This window comes from Acomys minous (genome assembly GCF_964271855.1).
Source record: "Acomys minous genome assembly, chromosome: 5".
Classification (NCBI taxonomy): domain Eukaryota; kingdom Metazoa; phylum Chordata; class Mammalia; order Rodentia; family Muridae; genus Acomys; species Acomys minous.
In genome coordinates this window covers 100,775,644-100,798,261 of record NC_140494.1, presented here as the reverse complement: position 1 = coordinate 100,798,261, position 22,618 = coordinate 100,775,644, and the positions used below count along the sequence as shown (strand labels likewise).

Genomic DNA, 22,618 nt, shown 5'->3' with positions numbered 1-22,618 from the left:
TTTGCTTTGTCTCTATTGCCCATTTGCTTCCTTCAGAGAGCTGAACAGTACGCAATTTGTGATTTCTACAGGAAACTTGGCCTAGCTCTTGAGCTGAGCTGCCTTTTGGTCCATATTGCACTGGAGGAGTGCAGTATATATTATTTGTCCTGGCTGCAACCCTTGTTGCTATGATTAAATATCCTCACAAGGGCAGCTTGAAGGGAGAAGGGACTTACTCTGCTTACAGTTCCAGGTTACAGCCCATAACCGTGGGAAAGTCAAGGCAGGGGGTTGAAGCAGTTCATCCCATTCATTATTAGGAGTAGGATGAGAATGCATGCATGCATGCTTACTCCTCAGATCCCTTTCTTCACTTTTTATGTAGTCCAGAAAGAAACCCAGGGAATGGTGCCACCCACAATGGGCTGGGTCTTCCCATTGAGCTAACGTAATCAAGACAATCTCCCAGTGACATTCCCACGTCATGATCTGGGCACTCTCTCATTGAGACTATCTGCTTGCAAGTGACTCTTCATTATGTCAGGCTGACAAATAAAATTAGACATCATGGCCAGGTGTGGTGTCACATGCTTTTAACCCCAGCACTAGGGGAATAGAGACAAGTTGGTCCCTGTGAGTTTAAGGCCAGCCTTGATTACACAGCAAGTTCCAGGCTGCCTAGGGCTGCACAACAAGTCCTTATCTCAAAAAAGAAAAAAAATAGTAAAAAAAGAAAGATGAAAAGTAACCATCACATTCCGCGGTGAGCAAAACCAGAGGGAAGAGCCACAAAATGCAAACTGCCTAGCGCTCTCTCATTCTCCTTACAGAAGCCACTGCTCAGTACACAGGACTGGCGAGGAGGAAGAGTGGCATCCTGCTGCTCACACTGGTGTCCTTCCTCATCTTCATCCTCTTCATCATTGTTCAGCTCTTCATCATGAAGCTGCGAAAAGCACACATGATATGGAAGAAGGGTGAGTGGCAGAGAACCCCGCGAGGTCTCTAAGGGCCCAATGGCTGACTAGACAGAAGGGAAACGCTGTCAATCAAAGCTCCTCTCTTAGCTGCTGTGCAAGTAGGCAAGTAAGGGCTGTCACTCCAATAAGCAATCATTTGTTTGCTAACAAAAGTGCACTATGGATCTCCAGGGACCTCTCTCATAAAGTATCAGGCAGGAATTAAAACAGCTATGGGAGTTGGTGCTGAACTACAGATGCTCTTGTTGACAAAACACTGAGCCAATTCACCCATTCCCTTGGTGAGTCTCACCGAGTGCCCACTGCATGCCATGTATCAGTCCAGGTATCAGGGCTGAGTGAGTCTACAAGACAGGAGCCCCCTTCTCTCCTTATGTTCTGGTTATAGATAAATGTCTTGTGCATTTCCTATTTTCCAGGACTGTGCTTGGCTTCACTCATCCGTATGACACCAGTCATTCTAATGAAAGAGTTACTATTAAAACAAAATAATATCAACCCTAATAATAGCATAGTAATAAATAAATCAAAAATAAAAATCGCTAGTATAGAAGATTCCTATTAAAATATATACACTCAACACCTAACAGAGTTTGACAGTAAATCCATTAATTTGGTAATTCCATTCCATAAGCATGTGTGGGATTCAAGGCCTTCTTCATGAGGATAGGAAGACTGTAAAAGCTGGAGCGTGGGAGGAGTGCCATAAAATGCTGTAGCTGTGCATGGCTGTCAGCATCATGAACACAGTGGCTGTGACCGCATGTGTAAGAGCGGCCAGCACACAAAAAGCATAATAGCAGGAGGGAGACTAGTTGGGGAAAATTTGAGGGTCAGCAGGAGTGGGAGGTGGCATGGAAAAAGACAATGGGGGAAATATGATCACAGTACATTATATACAAATCAAAGACTTAAAAAACTACTTAAAAGAAATTCTTTCTTCAATTTCAACTACTCATCTAGTCCTATGCTGTCCATTGCAGCAGCCACAAGATGACGGTCAAGCCCCTGTCTTGTCATGAGCCTCTATCAAGGTTCTCTATAAAGATAAACTACCCATGTTTGAAAAACCAGTGCACACGCATGCACACCCAAACTCAACTATAATATGATATTTGAGGTATACCAGTTAACTGAATTGTATATTGAAATTAAATTCTACTTCCCCCCCCCTTTCTTTTTCTCACTGTAGCTGCTTGAGTATTTTCAATGACTTGGGTTATAGCGCTGCTGAACAAAACTGATCTAGTCACATTTGACCCAAGGCCTCCAGTAACAGAAAAGTTTTTGTATCAACTCAAAATGCAGCATCTGTGAATATCTCTGACTGAAAAGCACCACTCTTGTTAGCTTAGTATGAGCTAGTTTAGATAGTCAAATGAAGAAATAACTCATTATGCACAGACCCAAAGGGGTGCCCAAGAGCGGGTAGAGAGGCAAAGATGAATAGCATGTGCTTTCTCTCATGTGCAGACGTATGACATATGACATGAAAGTAGAAGGAAGTCCAGAGAGGAAGAGTGGGAGGGGAGAAGAACTCTGAGAGAAGTCAATAGAGCGATGGTGGGAGATAAACATAAGAAAACTTCAAAGAGACATATGTGTCTTAGTCACTGTTTCATTGCTGTGAAGAGACACCATGACCAAGGCAACGTATAGAAGAAAACATTTAACTAGGGACTTGATAACAGTTTCAGAGGATTAGTCCGTTATCATCATAGTGGGCAGGGATGCAGGCAGGGATGACGCTGGAGAAGCAGCTGAAAGTTCTACATCTTCATCCACAAGTAGAGAGAGAAACTGGGCCTGGTGTGGGCTTTTGAAACCTCAGATCCCACTACCAGTGGCATACCTCCTCAAAACAAGGCCACGCCTTCTAATCCTTCCCAAACAGTTGCATGTCATGATGGTTAGGCATTCAACTATATAAACCTACACAGCTCATTCTTATTCAAACCTCCACAATATGCACGAGACTGTCACAATGAAAACCCAACATTTTGTATACTAATTAAATCATGTAAAAGATCATTTGGCCATAGAACAAAGACATATAAATAAGCTCGGAGACAGGATCAGATGCTTCATTTGTGCAATAGGCAAATGGCACAGTATTATTTCAAAGCCTCTCATTGGTGATTGGCCACCGTCATTCTGTAAGGGCTGCTGCAATTGTTCCTTTCCGAAGGACAGTGCTTGCTTCGATTCTGCTGTCATTTGACTTCATCTCTTACAGTGCCCCCTGGGAACCCTGAAAACATTGTAAGACATACCATTTTGAGCTAATGAATACACAGGGCACAGGAGGGCATGACGCTTCAACTGTGGCCATGCAGTCATCTTACTCAAACATCCATTTCTAATCATGTCTGCGATGCCAGAAATTAGTAACTTAGTTTTCTTCTCTTGCAGAAAGTGAGATTGCAGAGCAAACTCTGGAAAGTTACAGATCAAGATCCAACAATGAAGAAACATCTTCCCAAGAGAATAACAGCCAGAGTAAGTAAAGCATATGGCCTGAGACTTAAAACAGTGAGGTTCATTCCTGAGCTGCCTTAGGGAAAGCATTTGACTTACAGTATTTAAGAAAGTTTACCTTTAAAGCTTAAATGTTAATTAAATTCATGTAGTGAAAGGCCTTCTATTTTAGGAAGGCCAGCTCTAGCTTTCTTGTCACATTCAGGGCCACACTGTGTGGCCTGAGATGCGCAGCATTCTACACATCACCCTTTCCATATCGCTTTAATGCTTTGTTCTGTCAGGCAGTAAGAAACCAGATTCATTCTGCATCCTTGAAGTCTGTCATGGAGCCTGGCACAAATGGAGTGTCTGATAGGCTTCATTTAATAAAGCAATTCAAGGCTTAATTAATACAAAGAGAAATATTTGAGGTTGTTAGATGGCTTCATTTCAATACTTCGAGCAAAATAATGGTGAAGAATACTCTATAAGGGGAAAAGAGAGCATATGGGTGTGGCTGATGGGTGTGAATGGGTCTGCACGTGCACACATGTGTATTTCTTTCTTTCTTTTTTTAAATCTAGTGGGCAGAAGTTAGGTCAATAGCAAGGCAAGAATTTTATACCTTCTACCTGCTGCATGTCCTCCATGCAAATTAACTTATTCTTCCTGCCAGGCGTTTCAAGAAATGTACTGAGCTTTCCTGCTTGGTTCTGTCTATTTGACTGAGGGTTTTGGTAAGAGGAGCTACTCCCTTAAGACATCTATGCCTTTTTGTTTCATTTTGACCTTCCAAAGTGTGAAACAGAGAGAATAGGCTTCTAACAGAGACCCAGGGACTGGATGATGGGGAGATGTGTGGGAACTAGTCTGCTTGGGTGTGCTGCGCAGGCAACTGGCACCGGTGCCACTTGTGTACATGCCTGTGGTGTTTTTCCTGGCCAAGGAGGAGGTAAAACAGTGGAGGAGAATCATGAGCTTCAGCAGAGACAGAAAAGCCCTCACCGCGGGTGCTGAACAAGCAAATGTCCTCACGGTTTGGTGAAACAGAATGGACGCCTGCACTCAGGACTCCCTGCACAGATGGGAGCAGTCCATCTCCAAAAGCGGAGGGATTTTCTCCTGGGCTAAGATTTCCATTTTCTTCCTGTGTTAGTCAGGTGTGGTTTGGTTTTTCACTGCTATAGCCAATACTTGACGGACAAAGGTACAAAGGATTTACATTAGCTCACACTTTCCAAGGTCTCCGCTCCCTGCGGTGGGTGGGTGGGGAGAGTGGTGAAATATAGAATAGGGCAGCTCACATCATGGCAGCCAGGAAGTGGGCAGAGAGAGAGGCCATCTGGTTGCTGGCTTCTTCGTTCCTTCTCCCTTTGATTCCACCTGGGCCTTGGCCTGTCAGTTGGTGCTTCCCACACTCGGGGTGGGTGCTTTCCCCCCACTTCACCCTCCCTAGAAACAACAGATACCCCCAGAACCATGCTTTACTGATCTTCTGGATGTTTGTCGACCCGATTATGCTGGCAGTCAAGATAAGCAGCACAATCCTCATGGCCTCCACGCCTCAAACCCAAGGCTGCAGCCGCATCGTCTTACGCTTTCAAAAGATCAGGGTTTGGGCCATCTCCGGCTCGAAGCTTTGACAGTTCCACTTCAACCTATTTTCCCCCGCAGGCCTTGTTATTTTCTAGTATGTGATTTTGCTGAAGGCAACGTGTTAATTTTCTTCAGTCAGTAGAGAGCAAAATTATCTATGTATTGTATCTTAAGTCAATTGGCATACTGTTAATGTAACATAAGTTTTTTTTTTAATTAAGGCACAACAGTGCACTTAGAACATTTACAAAGGCCAGATCGTGGTAGGTTAAGCTTTAAAACTAAAATATGACCTCCACGAAGCTTCAACTAAATGGGTGCAATGCTGTTCAAAGCTCATCTTCAATGTGTTTTTCTTTCAGCCTCCAAGTCTAAGCATTGCATGAACTACATCACGCGGCTATACTCGGGAGCCAAAACTAAGAGGGAGAATGCCCAGCATTGGAAACTGGAAGGCAAGCACAGTCGCGTCCCAGAGAGTATTGTGTAGCGTTCCCTGCGATAGAAGATGGGATTTCAGGGCAGCCGAATCAGGCCCTGGAAAGGAGCGTTAAGTACTGTGACATAGGAAAAAAATGTCCATTGAGTAGAATTCAAGACAGTGTCCATTGAGCCAGGACAGCAACGTGAGGACCAAGCCGTGGACAGAAAGCTCCTCATTGAAAGAAGAGCATAAAAAGAACCTATTATGACTGACACTACCTCTGAGCTGGAGGAGTCTGCTAAGTCTTTTTGATCAGGGTCACTATGACCAGCGAACATCTTATGACCTCGAAGGGAGTTCTTAGATACGGGACAGTAGTGGAACTATTTGAATTGCTTTGAAATTTCTCCTTCTGGTCAAAAGAGCATAAGCCTGAGAAGATCTGAGATACCGGAAACCTGCTTTCAAGACAGGCTCTCAGAAGATGCCAAACGGACAACACGGAAAAGTGGGATGTCACAGCATGTGATGGACAGGACAAGCCAGAGACCCACAACTCTCAGCACAAGACCTGCATTCAACTGCCAGGAGGCCGCCTTACTCACCATGTGATCCAAAATGACAGACAATTTTTAACCTAACTACAACACGATAAAAGCATGTACAGGAGAGGCTCCCGAGTTTGATTGACAGATTGTTGAACTTGTGAATGGCTTTTGCAATTTTAGTAAAGAGCAGAGTGTGTCTTTCTAGAGGTCGTTGCGCTTCTTAATTATCTGTGTGAAAATGACTGATAACTCTCTTACCTAAACATTAATTTAGAGGACATAGCAAGTTCTGGTGCTCTAGGAAGCGTTTCTCATTATTTGGATTTAAGAAAACCAGTTTGAAAGTATTAGATGCACACACCTATGCATACTCATATACACACCCATACTTACCTGCACACACTCATGCACACAAACACGTATAGACACACACCTATATGGTCACGTGTTATTGTAGACACATAACCTGGTCCTATTCCTTCTGTGACTTTTTTTTTTCATTTAGCAATCACAAAATTTTAGCAAAGTGTAAAGCAGCACAGAGGACCACCCTCACCTATCTGAGAGTGAATGGACAGGATGTTCAAGCCCCCTTAAGCCCTCTGGGTACTCCGACAAAGACACATATCACCGCAAGGCAACCATCGAAGTCAGGAAAGCAGCGTTTCTGTCTTTCCACTCACAGCCCTTGCCTGCTGTGGTGGTCTGCATGCAAATGGCCACCCCAGGCTCCTATGCTTGAATGTTTGGTCTCCGGGTTAGCGGAACTATTTGGGAAGGATTAGGAGGTGTGGTCCTGTTGGAGGAGGCGTGTCACTGGGGATGAGCTTTGAAGTTTCAAAACTCCATACGAGGCCCAGTCTCGCTCTCTCTGCCTACTGCCCGTCGGTCCAGATGTGAAGCTCTCAGCTGCTGCTCTACGACCATGCCTGTCTGCTTCCCACCATGATGATGATGATGGACCAGCGCTCTGAAGCTGTAAGCAAGCCCACGATTAAAGGCCTTCTTTCATAAAAGTTGCCTCGGCCGTGATGTCTCTTCACAGCATTAGGACAGGGACTAAAGCAGACGCCAGTCAACCTCTTCCTATTGTCCCAACTGTCCCAAAGGCCCCAGTTAGATGCTCACTTCATCTTCACCTCTGTCTGTTTGGAATTATTTGTCTGCCTTGTTTCTCTTTCCATGACCTGGGTGTTTGCAACGCAGGGTAATTCTTTTAAAGAGCAGCCTTCAGTTGGGGTTTGTCCAATGTTTCTTTGGGATTGGGGGGGGGGTCAAATTACACTTGTACTGGACTCTCAAGGAGGCCTGCTGGGTTTTCTTCTCCTGTGTATTATTTATCTCACTTGGTTTATGGTACTCCCTTTGATTGGTTCCCTTGGAGCTGTTGGAATTCTTCACTGCAAACTTCCTCTCTTCCTCTTTCAGTATTTTGCTTCAAAACTTTGCCGATGTTGTTTTCCTCGTTCAACTTTAAGGCTATTCACTCATTTTCTTAGATCTGCACTTTCTTAGCCCTTGGTCTCCTCTGTTATTCAGAGAGCTGTAATCCGTGACTACCAAACTGGCCCACTGCGAAGTTCACAGTCAAACTGCAGACAGCGGCTTCTGCATCCCCCTGGAAGACATGGATCCATCTTCAGGCACACTGTTTGCTTTCTGATACTAGACCTTCAGACTTTCCCTGTCACAGGCCTGAAGTCAGCAGTTCTCTAGGAATCCTTAGTCGTGTGCAGTGGATGTTGTAAGTTACCGAAGCACACGAAACAGCAAGAAAGGAAGCTGAGACCAGGTGCCCATAAGAAGTAAGCTTTTTTAAGGAGAGAGTCTTGAAAACACTGGGACTATGATTGGGCTTTGGGGTGGGTAAAATGCAAAAAAAACAAAAAAACAAAAAAAAATAGCTTAAAGAGAAGTAAAGATAGTCTCTATGGATAACACAATGGGGGAACATAAAGGAAGGAGGGAGTGTGCCTTAGGAGAAATCACTTGAACAACAAAGATACTTAACTTTTATAGTTTGGAGGGGCTGTCCGCAAGTTCCACACTATCTGATTTGGTGTGAACAAGGAGCCAGGTACTTGCAGCTTTGAGAGGGGCTGGGCTTCAAGGCCACAGCATGGCACAACCTTGTCCCAGAGAGGCATGGGCTGGTTTTTGGAAGATGGAGAGAAGTTGCGAAGAGGGTCTGCAGTCTAACAGGGGACACTGGTGTGTAGAAGCCAGGATTTGTGATAGTTGTCACCACTGTTTTTGAAGTATCATCATTGTCAGGTCCTCTCAATGGACAAAACTTTGGACTATTTATATACATGTATTCTCTCTCTCTCTCTCTCTCTCTCTCTCTCTCTCTCTCTCTCTCTCTCTCTCTCTCTCTCTCTCTCTGTGTGTGTGTGTGTGTGTGTGTGTGTGTGTGTGTGTGTGTGTGTGTGTCTACGTCTGTCTCTTGAAACCATGACCTTATTCTAGAGTCTCTCTTTCTGTATTCATAAGTCCCTCCTCTGAGAGATGAGTTTTTGAATCCCTAATATTTGCTAATTTGATCAATTCCATGAGTAGAGGTCATCTCCCAGTTCTGCCATTGCCCTCTGTCCATAGCAAGTCCCTTTCCTACAAAGGCTCAAACTCCCCCGCCCCCAAAGACAGGGTTCCTCTGTATAGACCTGGCTTCCCTGGACTCACTCTGTAGACCAGGCTGGCCTCAAACTCACAGAGATCCACCTGCCTCTGCCTCCCAAGTGCTGGGATTAAAGGCGTGCGCCACCACTGCCTAGGGCTCCCATTCTTAATTTCTGTGCTTCTGTCCTCACTTCCTCCATGCAGTCTCTGCTTACTAACTTTGAGTTCTGGCACCTCACACCACGTGGCCCCTCTGTGTGGAAGCCTTTGGCAGGCCACCCGGGTACACATATACTACTATGTGGCATCCTTCTTGCCCATTCAAGTTGACACCGTGGCCAAGGGTAGCTCTATGTAGGCCACTGCTTCTTTCCTAGGCTGGTCTCCCACACCCTCTCTGGACATCCACATGTTCTTGCTCGCACTCCTGTGACCACCTGCTTTGTTTCCAGGACAGAACTGCTTGGGACAAGCATAGGGATAGGAGGCTGAGAGAACGGGAGTGAGCCAGGTACCGTACTGCTTTCAAAGGAGTTTCGATGTGCAAAGGCATCTAGATCTGGGACGTCATTCACACACAGCCTCAGCCACTCATCAAGCCACAGGCAGTTTGAAAACAACCCAGATGGAAGCGCTCTTAACTCAGAGGCGGTGCCTGTCATGGCCAATTAAACGGATGCTGGCCAACTTTGAGTCTATGTTTGCAGTGAGTCCTCCCACAGGTTGCCCCCTGTGACTGCCCCCATTTCACAAGATCCTTTTTTTTAGGAACCAAGTCAATGTGCCAACAAGTCAGCAACATGTGGAGTACAGGAATGGACTTAGCCAATTGTCAGAATGCCCCTGACAGGATTTCCTAAGATGGGGATCCCCAGTTCATTCCCAGTGACTAGTGCCAGGGAACTTGGGGTAAAGTTTTAGAATCAGGATTTTCTAAAGACTGTCCTGATACCTGGTCGGGGAAACCTCATGGATCTCAAACCAAATGTCTTCAAAGTGGAGCTGAACTGTCCATTATGGTTGAGGTGATCACGGTCTCCTGGTCATCACTATAAAGCACTCGTCCCAAGATTGAGCAAACTAAGGGTAGAACCTGGATGCCAGTCCAAGACTACCGTGCCCCCTCTATTGCTATAGAGGGGACACTTAAAATGAAATGTGATGCTAGGAACTGTGTTCGGTATCTCTTATTTGCCCTGGGAGACTAATGATGTGGGCTGCATCAGTGTTACCCCTTTCCCTCTCTCTGGAGTGAATGTGAGGTACCAGCTGGTGAGCAAAGAGCACCAGCTGCCCAGGCTTAGCAGGACTGGCTGCACTCTTCAGCTAGAGGTTGCAGTTCCTGTAAGGTGTTTTGCTCTCTCTCTGGTTTTGAAATCTACCCACTTCTTTCTTTCTTTCTTTCTAAATGGGCATCACAGGATCCTGCGCAACCTTTTCTTTCCCCCAAAGCTTTGAGTTTAGTTTATTAAATCCCTTCTATTACCCAGTTTGAGTGTATACCATCCATGTGTTACAGAGACACTTACCAATAAAGCAGTTATATTTATAGACTTCTCACAACCCCAGTAATTCCTGGTTTAGTTTCCACAGGTAAAATACTCAGATTAATAAGGATCTTTATGCCAAGATTAAAATGTATTTTCAAGAAAGCTAATGTCCTAGAAATATTAGTAGAAGTTTTGTGGGGGAAAGAAAACTTTCCTGGGATGGTGAGATGGCTCATCAGGTAAAGGCCTCTGCCACAAATCCTGAAGATTTGAGTTTGGTATCTGGGACCCATGTGGTGGAAGGGGAGAATGGCCCCGTGGGAGTTGTCTTCTGACTGCCACACATGCATCATGGCACACTCGTCTATACTAATACTAACACAAAAGGAATGAATAGATAATTTTTTTTTAAAGTTTCCTGGGGTCATACAAATGTGAGAGCCATCAGACATTATCGTTTCAACATACAGAATCTAAAAGTTGCCATGAAGGGATCTGTGTAGCTCGATTTAACCCAGTTTTGTTCAAATGTACTTGAATCACAAATAGCGATGGTGCGTGTCTATGTGGGAAACTCCCAGGGCCTCCCTGGCAGCATCCCCAGACCACCAAAACCTGAAGATGTTCAAGTCCCTTATAGAAAACAGAGTGATAGTCACTTCTAAGCCACATACATCTGTCTGAAAATATATATCACCTCCTGACTGTGAATGATACTTGATACAATGCAGATAGCAATTGCAGACCAGTGTTTGGGGAATCATGACAAGGGCTGCACATGCTCAGTACAAGGGCAAGCTGGTTTTATACCTAAGATTTGTTACACCCATGCATGCAGAATACATATTACAATAAATGCAATAGCGTAAAGCAGCACTGGCCATTGAGACATGAATAAGTTCCTGATAGGCTTTCTTGTTTATTTACATATTTGAGACAGGATCTTGCTGTGTGGCCCAAGATAGCCTCAAATGTACAAACTTCCCATCTTGTGCCTGGCACAGAAAACACATTTCTTAGTGATGAGAAGAGGCTTTTGGAATCAAAGCATCCTTCTTGGAAAATGTAACTCCAAATGATGCCTGGAGCCACCATTACTCCTTCCAGGGCAGGGATAGTGTGCCAAGGACACAGCAGGGAAGAGAAGTAGGAAATGCTGTGTCCTTACTGGTCTTGAGTTGCTCTGTCAGAATGATTGTGAACTGAAGATCCGACAGTTACTCAAGCCACAGGACTTGGATCTGCAGTCACCTTCACCTCCCAAATGGAGCAGCTTTAAATCCAAGAGCGGGTTGTTTTGTGCACAGTCATTATCCTGGAAAACACTGACCCTGAGTCGTTTGTTTTACTGATGTAAGTACAGTGACCCAGACATAGTCAAGCAGCTACCAAACACATAGGCAGTGAGAAAAACAGCTGGATTAGGAATTTCGCCCAAGGCAGGATGCTGCCCTTTTCCTACTTAAGGAAGATGGAGCCAGAGAAGAAGGGACACGCCCTTCCCAATGCTGCCTTCCAGGAAGTAAGTCAGAGGAATGTTTGCCATAGTGCCCCATTACAAATAAGTAAACACTTACATACTTCTGGCTCCAAGCATCACCCATACCATCTGTCATTAGGTGAAAATAACAGAGAAAATGACAACCACCCAACAGGCTGAACACCCTGAAGTCACGAGGCTCCCTGTAGATGAAGGAGGTGGTGGTTTGAACTGCTGACCGTTAATGAGCCCACTAATTTACCCCAACAACATAATCTCCCATCCCTTCCTCTGGCTGAAGTCATGGTAATTTGCTATATTCATAAAGGGGTTTGATCTAGATGAAACGCGGTTGTATTTTTTTTTTTTAACCATCCTGAACCTTCTAAAGGAGAAGGCCTCTTCACTTCCTGTAATGCACTCCTTAGCAGGTCTGTCATCAGGGTTGAAATATGTTAACTTCCACCATCTTGTCTCCTCTGCTCCTTGTTTTCAGACCCAAATAAACTGGTCACAGGAAGCAAAACTGTCTTGTAGTCTCCCCAAATGCATCATACAGTTTATGGGTTTGTTTTTAAAAGTCATCCTACTTAATTTCTAGAAAAGCCAAAGTTCAGGGAAACAACTGTACTAATATTTAAAAAGAGAAAATAATTGGCTCCGTGAAACAATAGGTCTTTTGTATTTCTTTTCTTTTTGTTTTTGAGACAGGGTTTCTCTGTGTTAGCTTTGGCTATCCTGGACTCACTTTGTAGACCAGGCTGGCCTTGAACTCACAGCAATCCGCCTGCCTCTGCCTCTCTGAGTGCTAGGATTACAGGTGTGTGTCATGGAGCCCAGCTAGGTCATTTTTCTTTCTCTCTTTCTTTTCTTTTCTTTTTTTCTTTTTTCTTTTTTCTTTTTTTCTTTTTTTCTTTATTAAGACAGGAAGTGCAGGGCTGGAGAGACGACCACTCTGCAGTTAGGAGTGCACTTTACTCTAGGACTAGAGTTCAGATCCCAGAACCACATTCAAAGACTCACAACCACCTGTAACTCGGGCTCAAGGGGGGTCTATTGCCTCTTTCCTCCTCAGGTACCTGCAGTCACAAACAGAATCACATACAAACACCATATACATACATACACACACACACAGACTCACAAAAAAGGCACACATACACACAAACACACACATATACACACAGACACAGAGTGACTATCAGGCAGACATAACTCCGGCGAACCATATTTCTCCTTTCCCAGTAGGCTTCTTGCTGGCTTCCCTGGTGGTGAGCAGGAGACAGAGGTGGCCTGGGTGAAGGAGGCAAAGGGTCTGACACTCCTCTTCCTGTTTCCTCCAAGTCCCCTGACAGAGTCATTGCATGCCCCAGGCTCAGTGCGCTTCAGAAGCATCCCGGCCTGTTCCTCCCAGGGCCAGCTCTTTTAGTCCCCCTACCCCCCTCAGAGGCCTGGATCCTTGTTCCGAGCATTCCTGTCCCAGGCTTCTCAAGGACAATGATGTCAGGTTCATCGCTGCGCTCCCCTCTCTAGTCTCAAGGCCAGAGCCGCTTCCTGTGGTCTCTATACCATGAGAATCTCCAACTCTTTGAATCTTCATGTCAAATTCTCGCCATTATAAACAACTGACATCGCTTCTGACCCCTGATAGAACCTGGCATTTGTGCTTATTATTTCAGCCTTTTAGTTACAACAAAGAGTAAGCAGGATTAGCGGTTACAGAGGAGGAAGGGGAGGTGGGCCAAACTCCCGGGGTCCTGTGTTGAGCAGGTGGCATGTCTCTACCGGTAGCCACTGGATCACAACCCTCGTGAGCCACAAGAGGTCCCTGCTTTGCAGAAAACCAGAAGAAGTGATCTCCAGCTGATGAGAAGGCCGCTGAAGGACCTGAAGAAGCACAGCAGTAACTTGCACTGATTTTTTTGGTTTTTTTTGTTTTTTTTCAAGACAGGGTTCATCTGTTTAGCCTGGACTCACATTGTAGAACAGGCTGGCCTCAGACTCACAGGGATCAACCTGCCTCTGCCTCCTGAGTGCTGGGATTAAAGAAAGACCTGCACCACCACCACCAGGCGAGTGGTTCACTTTTGAACAACCCACCCAGAAGCTGCCTTGAAGAGTGAATACTTTAGCATGGCCTGTCTCTGCATGCTTGGTGTGGCTATAATGACAGTTTGTGCAACAGACTGGGCATAATAATACAGATGCTTCCGATAACTTATTTTTATTTGTCAGGGAACACTGGGGTCTTATTGTGCATGTATAGGGACGAAATAAAAACCACATTGAAAAGCGGTAAAACTAGGTATAAGGTTATTTTCCAATTTCCTGGTTTCTATTATTAGTAAAGCAACTGGTCTAAAGACATTCTTGCCACTCTGAAGGCAGTTATTCGGATCTACTGTGTCTTTATGTGAATTTCCAGCATGTCCTTTCTTCGTCGTCGAAAACTTTTGATAGTGAGGCATCTTACACATAATAATGTGCATCTTAAAGACATCAACCATTAAAGTCAAGAAATATAATCTCAAAAGTGCTCTCCCTCACACTTTCATGGGCTGATCGGAGCTAATAAATTCCTACCTTGCTCCCCGCCCCCTTTGGCTTTGCTGTGTGTGCACCTATAAACCCTTAAAATTTTGTCCTTACTTTTTATGTTCTCATATTTAATGTTTATGTTCCCATATTCTCCAGTTTGGATGCCATGCGAGGTACTTTCCTCATAGTTGTGCCAAAATGCCGGACAGCAAGAAGAGACAAGTATTTCAGCTTTGGTTTCAGTCTATCAAGGTGGGGAAGGCATGGCTGACTCTAAGGGACCAGCAAGGCACAAGCTCTTCACATCCTGGGAAAAGCAGAGAACTCACCAATGGACTATCATCCTCAAAGGCCAGTCGCAGTCAACTACACAAAATGCCACCAACCAGCTAAGAGGCAGGTTTTCAAGTCCCTGAGCCGGTGGAGCATTACAGATTTAAGACATCAAGACGCATAAAAACACATGCTTCCTTGGGCGAATGTCTCAAGGGGAGGTTGCTGGGAACTAAGGTGTACCCGCACATCCCAGACGATGCCAACCCATTTCCCAAAGCGTGGTCTGGTTCACACGCCTGAGAGTCCTTCTCCCATATAAGTCCTTTACATTTGGCACTTGGAACCGGTGTGTGTTGGTGTGTGTTTATCTGCTTGCAGTTCATTTAGGTGTTCTGGATTTCTAAGACAGGCTCTTACTCTCCTGATCCTCCAGCCACTCCCTCTTGAGTGCTGAGACTCGCGTTGGTGAGGTGGCATCACCAACAGGTGGCCAATTTTTCACCTTAAGATGCCCTTGTGGTGAGTGTGCTCTCTTGCGTGGCTTTAATTTTCCCTCTTCTAATTATTAATGAATTAAGTTCCTTTCCAGTAAAGGTCAAATGCTTACTGGCTGTCCATATGTTCTCTTCTTCCCTCCCGCTTGGTCCTGTCTCATCTCTCCTTGCCTCCCTGCCATTCACTTAACTGGGTACCTTTCTCCTTAATGCGTCTTCACCTACACTAGCAACAAGACTCTTCCCCTCCCTGCTTTTCCTCCTCCGCTGGGTCGGGGTAGCTGGACCTGTGCAGCCCGAGCCGTGGTCCCCCACCCCACCCCCCGCGCCGCGCCGAGCAGCGGGAGCGCTGGGCCCGCGGCCCCCAGCGAGCGGCGCGGTGTTGGCCGCGGTCTCCAGGCAGCGGCGGGCGGGGCGGGAGCCGCAGCGGGAACCGGGGCCGCGGAGGTTGCGGGGCCAGGGGCGCGGCAGCCCAACAGCGCCGACAGGTGACGGGCGGTTCCCGGCGGGTGGGAAGGGGCCGCGCGGGCCAGGGTGTACCGAGAACTCCCGGCCGGGCGCGAGGGAGCGATAGTCTCCGGTCCGGGAGGAAGGACCGCGCCCAGGCAGGGCCGCAACCCACAGGCCTGACAGCCCTGCCCTCAGCCCCTTGTCCCAACCTCCAACCGGCCACCTCTGGACCTTCAAACGCCCCCTGCAGTCTGCCCTGACCCTTAGAAAGAGGCGACGACGGCAAAAACCAGGCGATCCCCACGGGGCAGCATCTTGCCTCTTCCAAACAGGGCGACTTCATCCTAAGGGAGCCTCCTTGTCCTCTGCCTTAGGCGGATTTGTCCCCAACTAGTGGCAGAGACAGCGGGATTCCGGAGAACTTGCGGTTTCTCCATCACTAGATAATAGAGGACTTGCCCATGCCTTCCTTGTTTACTAAAAAGTGGATTGGTCAGGAATCGCAGAGGCCCAACCGTTGCTTTATTTTTCGTTCTTTCTGTTTGTTTTTGTATGGAGTGTCACTAGGGACTCGTGAAATGTAGCCCACATAGTAAATTTACTCAAGGGGGTCCTCTCTTTTTCTATAATCCTTCTGTCCCATCCCCTTTAAAATCAGGCCGCCACAGAAAACTCAACTTGGGGAATATTTCACTCTGCTCTTTTACATTCTCCCCTAAATTCTATCATTCTGTCAACAACGACAAAATTGTTCTCATATATGGCCATTGCTTATTACTGCCAAGAAATCCTGGGTTCTCGTTAAGACAGAATGATGAATAGGAATTATTATATGAAAAGCAAATCTGAGATGAAGACTAATTTTTTTTTCTTGCTGGAGTTGTAGATTAAAGCCCAGGCATCATGTACGTTCTAACCATGAGCTATAACTCCCTAGCTTTGTTTTTTAAGATTTTTTTTTTCAGCTAGTTTTTCAAGATTTCAAATACAGTGGGTTTTTTAAGAAACAAAACTGGTGTATATTGAGACTTAGATTTAAAATGTTTTCATGCTGCTTTCTAAAAAAAAAAAAAATCCTGAAAAACCACATCAGTATTAAACTATGGCAGAATGCTACGTGTATACTAAACAAGAGACTTCCTGCAGGCAAATTGATCTAAAATTAGGCAATGACCAGGAAGGAATTTGGGGTTAAGCAGAGAATCGTTCCATGTTTGTTTAAGCGTGAGCACTATCTTTTGTCTGTTACGTTTGTAAAGGTGCTCTCATCCAAGGAGCAGACTGTGTCCTTGGAAACCCTAGCAACAAAGTCAATATAATAATAATTCAAGGAACAGGAATCAGGTCAAGGTATTTTTAATTAAAAACCAGATTTTCCAAAAGAACATGAGACAGCCAGTCAAAACAGTCTCTCTCTCTCTCTCTCTCTGTCTCTCTCTCTCTCTCTCTCTGTCTCTCTCTCTCTCTCTCTCTCACACACACACACACACACACAGAGAGAGAGAGAGAGAGAGAGAGAGAGAGAGAGAGAGAGAGAGGAGCATAAATAAACCGGAAGAGAAAGCCTGGGTAGAGATGAAAGGAAATCCCATTCCCTCCATCGTCTTCCAATCCTGTGCCGACCCAAAAGCACCTCTTCTGTAAACTGTCCCCTGGGTCACTAGAGTAGCTGTTGGAGACAGTGAGGGTTCGCTTTGCACCATACCCTTAGGCAATTTGCATGGGACTCCACTAACTGCTGGCTGTAATGCAGGCCAAGAGCAGCAGCAGCTACCCCAGGTAGGCAGACATCTGGCCTCTGCATTGATTGAGTCACTCTGTGGCAGGATTCACAGCCCTCTTGTTGAACAATTTGGGACGATGTAGATAGATAGATAGATAGACAGACAGACAGACAGACAGACAGACAGATAGGGTCTCAGGCTGCCCAAATTGACCTCCTTCCAATACCTGATCTTCCTCCCCTCCCTAAAGTGCTTAGCTTATCAGCATGCATGAACATGCCTTGTTTATTGAACGTTTTTTTTAAAACAATCATTATTACACTGTTTTTGTTTAATAGAAAGCTGAGATTGAGCGCCATATAATGGCCACCAAATTACACATTCATTTCCAGCAGCATCCTGGATAGTAAAAGCCTTTTCTAAATGATGGAGCCAGTTGACGGTGGTCTAGGAATGAAACAGTCTGTGCATTACAGTTCCCCTTGAGGAAATGATGCTTCTCTCTCCCTTACTTTCTAAATGGTAAACCCTGAACCAGTCTGTGGTTGCTACACACACACACACACACACACACACACACACTTGCCCTGGGCATTTGAAATAAAGCCACCAAAAGCACTGCTCACAATTAGCCATTTGGCTTTGTTCCGGCTTGTTTGTAAGAAGCCCTTGGAAGCTGGAAACGGAATCCGCTTTCAAGCAGCCATTTGATTTCCTCAATAAAACCCCATTCAATTACTCAGGCTGCTTATGAGCCCTAAATCAGATGTGTTTCTGCAGAGAGAGAAAAACAATCATTTTTCCAATAGGCCTTCCTTGCTCGTACACTCAAAAGGCTGCATTCAGAAGCCTGCAGATAATATAACAAGGTTCTCTTGCTCGTTGACATTTTTGACAAACATCGCCATTATGATTTCAGTAGCCACAGAGTAACATAAATATAATTTTTTAAGCAATGCTTTTGAGAGCCACAATTATAAATATCAACTAACTGCTCCTGCTAACAAGAGCCTTCCTGTTCCATGTTTCTATTTTTCAGGATGAGTAAATATAAACCAGTCCCCACGCTCTCCAGTCACTCTCCTGTCTATCACACCATCTTGAGGACCCAGGCTGCAAGCAGACCCTTTAAGAAGGAAGACTTAAACCTGATTTCGAGGGATTCCTTAGAATCGGATTCAGAAAGCCTTCCTCAAGAGATTCGGTTTCAGTCCGAAACTGAGGACCGAATCCAGCACAAAGACATGGAGCCTGACAGCTTAGGGGAGGACAGCCCTGACAGCCTCGGAGGGGCAGAGGAGGCAGTGAACAGAAAAGCAGCCCACAGCGCCAACAAGGAAAACTTGGGATCCCAAGGTGGCGCTGGGAATCACAGGTAAGGAACTGGCCTGTGAAAGGCAGTGGTGTTGAGTAGTTTCCAGTACCTTACCAGGTGAGAAAGGATGTGTTGTCCTAATGAAGAGTGTGCAAGGCAGGTCTCTGAGCAACTAGAGACAGTGTAGCTCCTTGATTTCACCACATTCTCCACTCTTCCTCCTCTCCGCCTCTTCTTCCTCTTCGTCTCTCCTCTTCCCCTCCCCCCTTCCCCTCCTCCTCCTTCTCCTCCCCCTCCTCCTTTTTGCTTTTGGGTTTTTCAAAACAGAGTTTCTCTGTGTAGCCCTGACTGTCCTGGACTCACTTTGTGGCCAGGCTCTAGCCTCAAACTCACAGAGACCTGCCTGCCTTTGTCTCTGCCTCCCAAGTGCTGGGATTAAAGGCGTGCGCCACTGTGCCTGGTCTCCTCCTCCTCTTCTTTAATTAAGCAATGCAGTCATTACTGACCGGGTAAAGGGGCCTCATGAACATGCCTTAAGAGCCACGAGACAATCCGTAAGGTCATCGGGTATAAGCACCTGTCTTAGTAACTCTTTTTGTTGCTGTAACAAAGTACCTGAGAGAAGAGAAAAATTATTTATTCCCCTGGTTCAGAGGGAGCACTCTGTTGTGTGCGGAGGGTACGGGAGCTGAGGAGACTTGGTCTGTGCTGGAGGAAGCAGAGGCCAGGGGACCCTGAAGCGGCCCAGCTTGTAAAGACCTGCTTCTCCTAGCTAGAGCACATTTGCCAAGGTTCTACAACCTCCCAGAATAGGGCCACTGGCTGTCGACCACAAGCCTATGGGGGGCCCACATTTCACACCTCAAAGAACTTGTCCAAGGAGTACAGTGAGGTCTCTAAGAGCCAACGTTAGCATCCGGTCCTGAGTCTTTTCCTCCTTCCTCTCCTTCATTTCCCTGGAGATACAAGTTAAAAAAAAAAAATCAACAACTTGTCATCAAATTATTATGGAGTTTCCAAAATCCAGTAAAAATGATAAGTGCTGTCACTGAAAGGCTGGAGGCAGAAGAGGGTTTAGGATGACTTTAACTAAATAGACTGGTTGAGTCAACATGGGGTGGGGGGCTGGGGGTGGGGGGCTGGGGATGGAATCATGATGAAGCAGTATTTCTGGAAGCTGGTGCCTTTATATCAGAGAGCGAATATTACAAACTATGGACAATGAAGCAGCAAGCTAGCAATGATTATTACAATATCAATACTGTATTATTTATTTGTTTGGTTTTTCAAGACAAGGTTTCTCTATGTAGCCTTGACTGTCCTAGACTCACTTTGTAGACCAGGCTGGCCTTGAACTCACAGTGATCTACCTGCCTCTGCCTCCTGAGTGCTGGGATTAAAGCCCTGCGCCACCACGCCCAGCCAATACTGTAGTTTTTTTTAAAGGATGTTTTCTTTTTTCCTTTTCTCAGTTCTTCATTATAATTCTGTTGAGAATTGTGTTGTGGTTCTTATATTAAAGTTGGGGGAAATGAGGCTAACAGAGAAGAAATTCTTTGTCCGAGGCCACAGTGGCTTAAAGGCACGCCTTTCTTTGGTTATTACTGTCATGTTTCATGGTTTTTTGTTTTTGTTTGCTCGGTTGGTTTTTGGTATTATGGATCAAAGTCAGAGCCTTGGGCATCCTAGGCAAAGCACTCTACCACTGAGCCAGACATGGGCCTATAGCTTTTTAAACTATGGAAAATGTCTTTCCTATTAAAAAAAAAAAAAACACAAAAACCCAGAAGGGAGAAATGACATAACCCTTTAATGTCATATTTATATTAGATTATTTTAAAGTTGCAGTCATAAATATCATCTAAGCATTTCCTTGCTGGGGCTAGAGAGGCGGCTCAACCGAGTCTGTATTTCCCATTCAGAGGACCCAAGTCCGGTTGCTGGCAGCCACAACAGACGCTCAAGGGTGCCTGTAACTCATGTGCCAGGGGATGTGACACCTCTGGCCACTGCAGGTACTTGCACTCAACTGCACACATATCTATACACAGATACACAGAGATAAACATGTTTAAAAAGGAAAAAAAAATTAGTTTCCTTGTACCTTTTTCATGTATTTCCCCTTTTCCCCCTCAGAAGTGACTGAAACATACTGATGTGGTTGTACGTCCTTTTTAACCCCCTTTTCCTTGTTCATGTCTTTCACGGGTGCCTATAATTCGTGATTATATACATATATGTATATGTATACATGTGCATATATACATATATGTGCACAATATCTCCATTTTGGTTCAGTCAGCATTACATTTTTTTTTTTTGCTTGTCTTATAGGTAAGTTATATAGTGTGGAAGGACAGACAGCTTACCCACTTCCTACTGTAAGTTCATTCTCCCAGTGCTGTGATCAGGCACATGACAGGAAGCACCTTAAAGGAGGAAGGGTTCGGGTTTGGGCTCACAGTTTTAAAGGCTACAGTCCCTCGCGGCAGGAAGGTCATGGCAGCAGGTGTATGAACCGCTAGTCTCATGGCAGGGAGGGGTGAGCTTACTGCGCAGCACAGTCCCCTTGTCTCTCCAGCGTCAGGGTCCCCTCACCTCACAGGTGTGCCCAGAGGTGTGCCTCCCGCTTGATTCTAGTTCCCATCAGCCATCACATCTACTGATGCCTATACTTAGGTTGTTCCAACTCTTATTTCACACTTGTCTGTGTGTACCCTTCTGTGGCCTGTTGGGTATGGGAGTTCCTTTAGGATATGTAATGCGCAGAAGTACAGAGTGATAGGAGAAGGGACCTGGGCCCACAGTGCCTGTGGCTTCCCAGACTGCCCAATGGCCTAGACATTCTTAAACTTCTGCACTCTGAGAGGTTACAACATTCCACTTGTTGGTAAATTTTAATTGCTTGTCCATCATGACTTGTATGTTTTTAGCCAAAGGAAGTCAATTCAGACATACTCTCCAATGACTGGATGACTTCATTTAACAAAATATACTTTGTGTACCTGTAATTATGGACTTGCCTCATGCTACACAGTATGCCAGTGTCTACAGATGTTATGGTATGGTTATCTAACACCCTGGGTGCCCTGGTTGACTTATTTTTTTTTAAACAAGGTTTTAATTGAAATACATACATACATATATGTACACACACACACACACACACACACACACACATATATATATAAGAATAGACAGAATTTGGTGACAGATTAGCTACTGAGGTTGAGGGACAAAGGAAGCCACTAATGAAGTGTTTTGTTTTGGGGTTTTTTTTTTGTTATTGTTTTGTTTTGTTTTTTGTTTTTTGGTTTGGTTTGGTTTGGTTTTTGGTTTTTCGAGACAGGGTCTCTCTGCGTAGCCTTGGCTGTCCTAATCTTGTTTTGCAGACCAGGCTAGCCTCGAATTCACAGTGATCCACCTGCCTCTGCCTCCCGAGTTCTAGGATTAAAGGCGTGCGCCACCACACTCAGCTCCACTAGTGAAGTGTAATAAGTTACCATGTATAGAACTTCTCTCATGAGCCTGTCATTGTACTACATATGTTATATATGTCACCTGCTGAATCCTATGGCAGCCATAGTAAGTAGATACTATAGTCAGCCCATCTTGATGGGTGCCATTTGTTTCTAGTGAGTCCTGGAGCAGAGCATTCATGCAGTCTGACTTGATGCTCTGATGTGGGAGATCTGTACCCTTCAAGATAGTAAATGAATGAAGACATCATAAAAAAAAAAATAGTCTCTTTTTTTTCATTAATCAATTTGTTTATTTACTTAACATCCTGCTAGGAAGTTCCCCTCCCCCCTCCCCCAGTCCCTCCCTCTCCCCTCCCCCCATGCCCCCTCCCTTTCTTCTCAGAGAAGGGGAAGAGAAGGAAGTCTTTTTTGTTTTGTTTTGTTTTTTCATTTTCTTTGTCGGTGTGAGTGTTTTGCCTGTGTGTGTGTGTGTGTGTGTGTGTGTGTGTGTGTGTGTGTGTGTGTGTGTATACTCCCAAAGTGTGCAGCACCCACAGAGGCTAGAAGAGGATATCAGATCCCCTGGAACTGGTGTTACAGATGGTTGTGAACTGCTATTATGTGCTGGTGCAAGAGCAGCCAATGCTTTTGACCATCGAGTCATCTCTCCAACCCCCAAAAGTCTTCTGCATTGTACTGGTTCTCTTGTTGTTGTTGTTTTGTTGTTTTGTTTTTTTCATCTGACTTTTAAGATAAGGACACCGAGATAAGACTCCACCTC

At 45.3% G+C, this 22,618-nt stretch overlaps 2 protein-coding genes across 3 annotated transcripts in view; both read left to right on the top strand.

Annotated features, from left to right (window-relative positions):
• The window catches only part of CRTAM (cytotoxic and regulatory T cell molecule), a 30,531-nt gene extending 22,173 nt beyond the window's left edge, over positions 1–8,358 (top strand). Inside the window, exons 8-10 of the mRNA XM_084781664.1 lie at positions 813–959; positions 3,375–3,461; positions 5,381–8,358. Of these exons, the coding sequence (XP_084637790.1) occupies positions 813–959; positions 3,375–3,461; positions 5,381–5,508 (362 nt within the window). The 3' untranslated portion in view covers positions 5,509–8,358. The remainder of the gene's footprint in view (positions 1–812; positions 960–3,374; positions 3,462–5,380) is intronic.
• A 6,894-nt stretch (positions 8,359–15,252) lies between these two features.
• JHY (junctional cadherin complex regulator) overlaps positions 15,253–22,618 on the top strand; it is a 61,073-nt gene continuing 53,707 nt past the window's right edge. The window contains exons 1-2 of one of the 2 annotated variants that reach the window (XM_084783591.1): positions 15,253–15,375; positions 18,101–18,436. In XM_084783591.1, coding sequence (XP_084639717.1) covers positions 18,102–18,436 — 335 coding nt within the window. In that variant the 5' untranslated portion in view covers positions 15,253–15,375; position 18,101. Of the gene's footprint in view, positions 15,376–15,462; positions 17,117–18,100; positions 18,437–22,618 lie in introns of those variants that run through there. The other variant, XM_084783590.1, reaches the window with a different exon arrangement.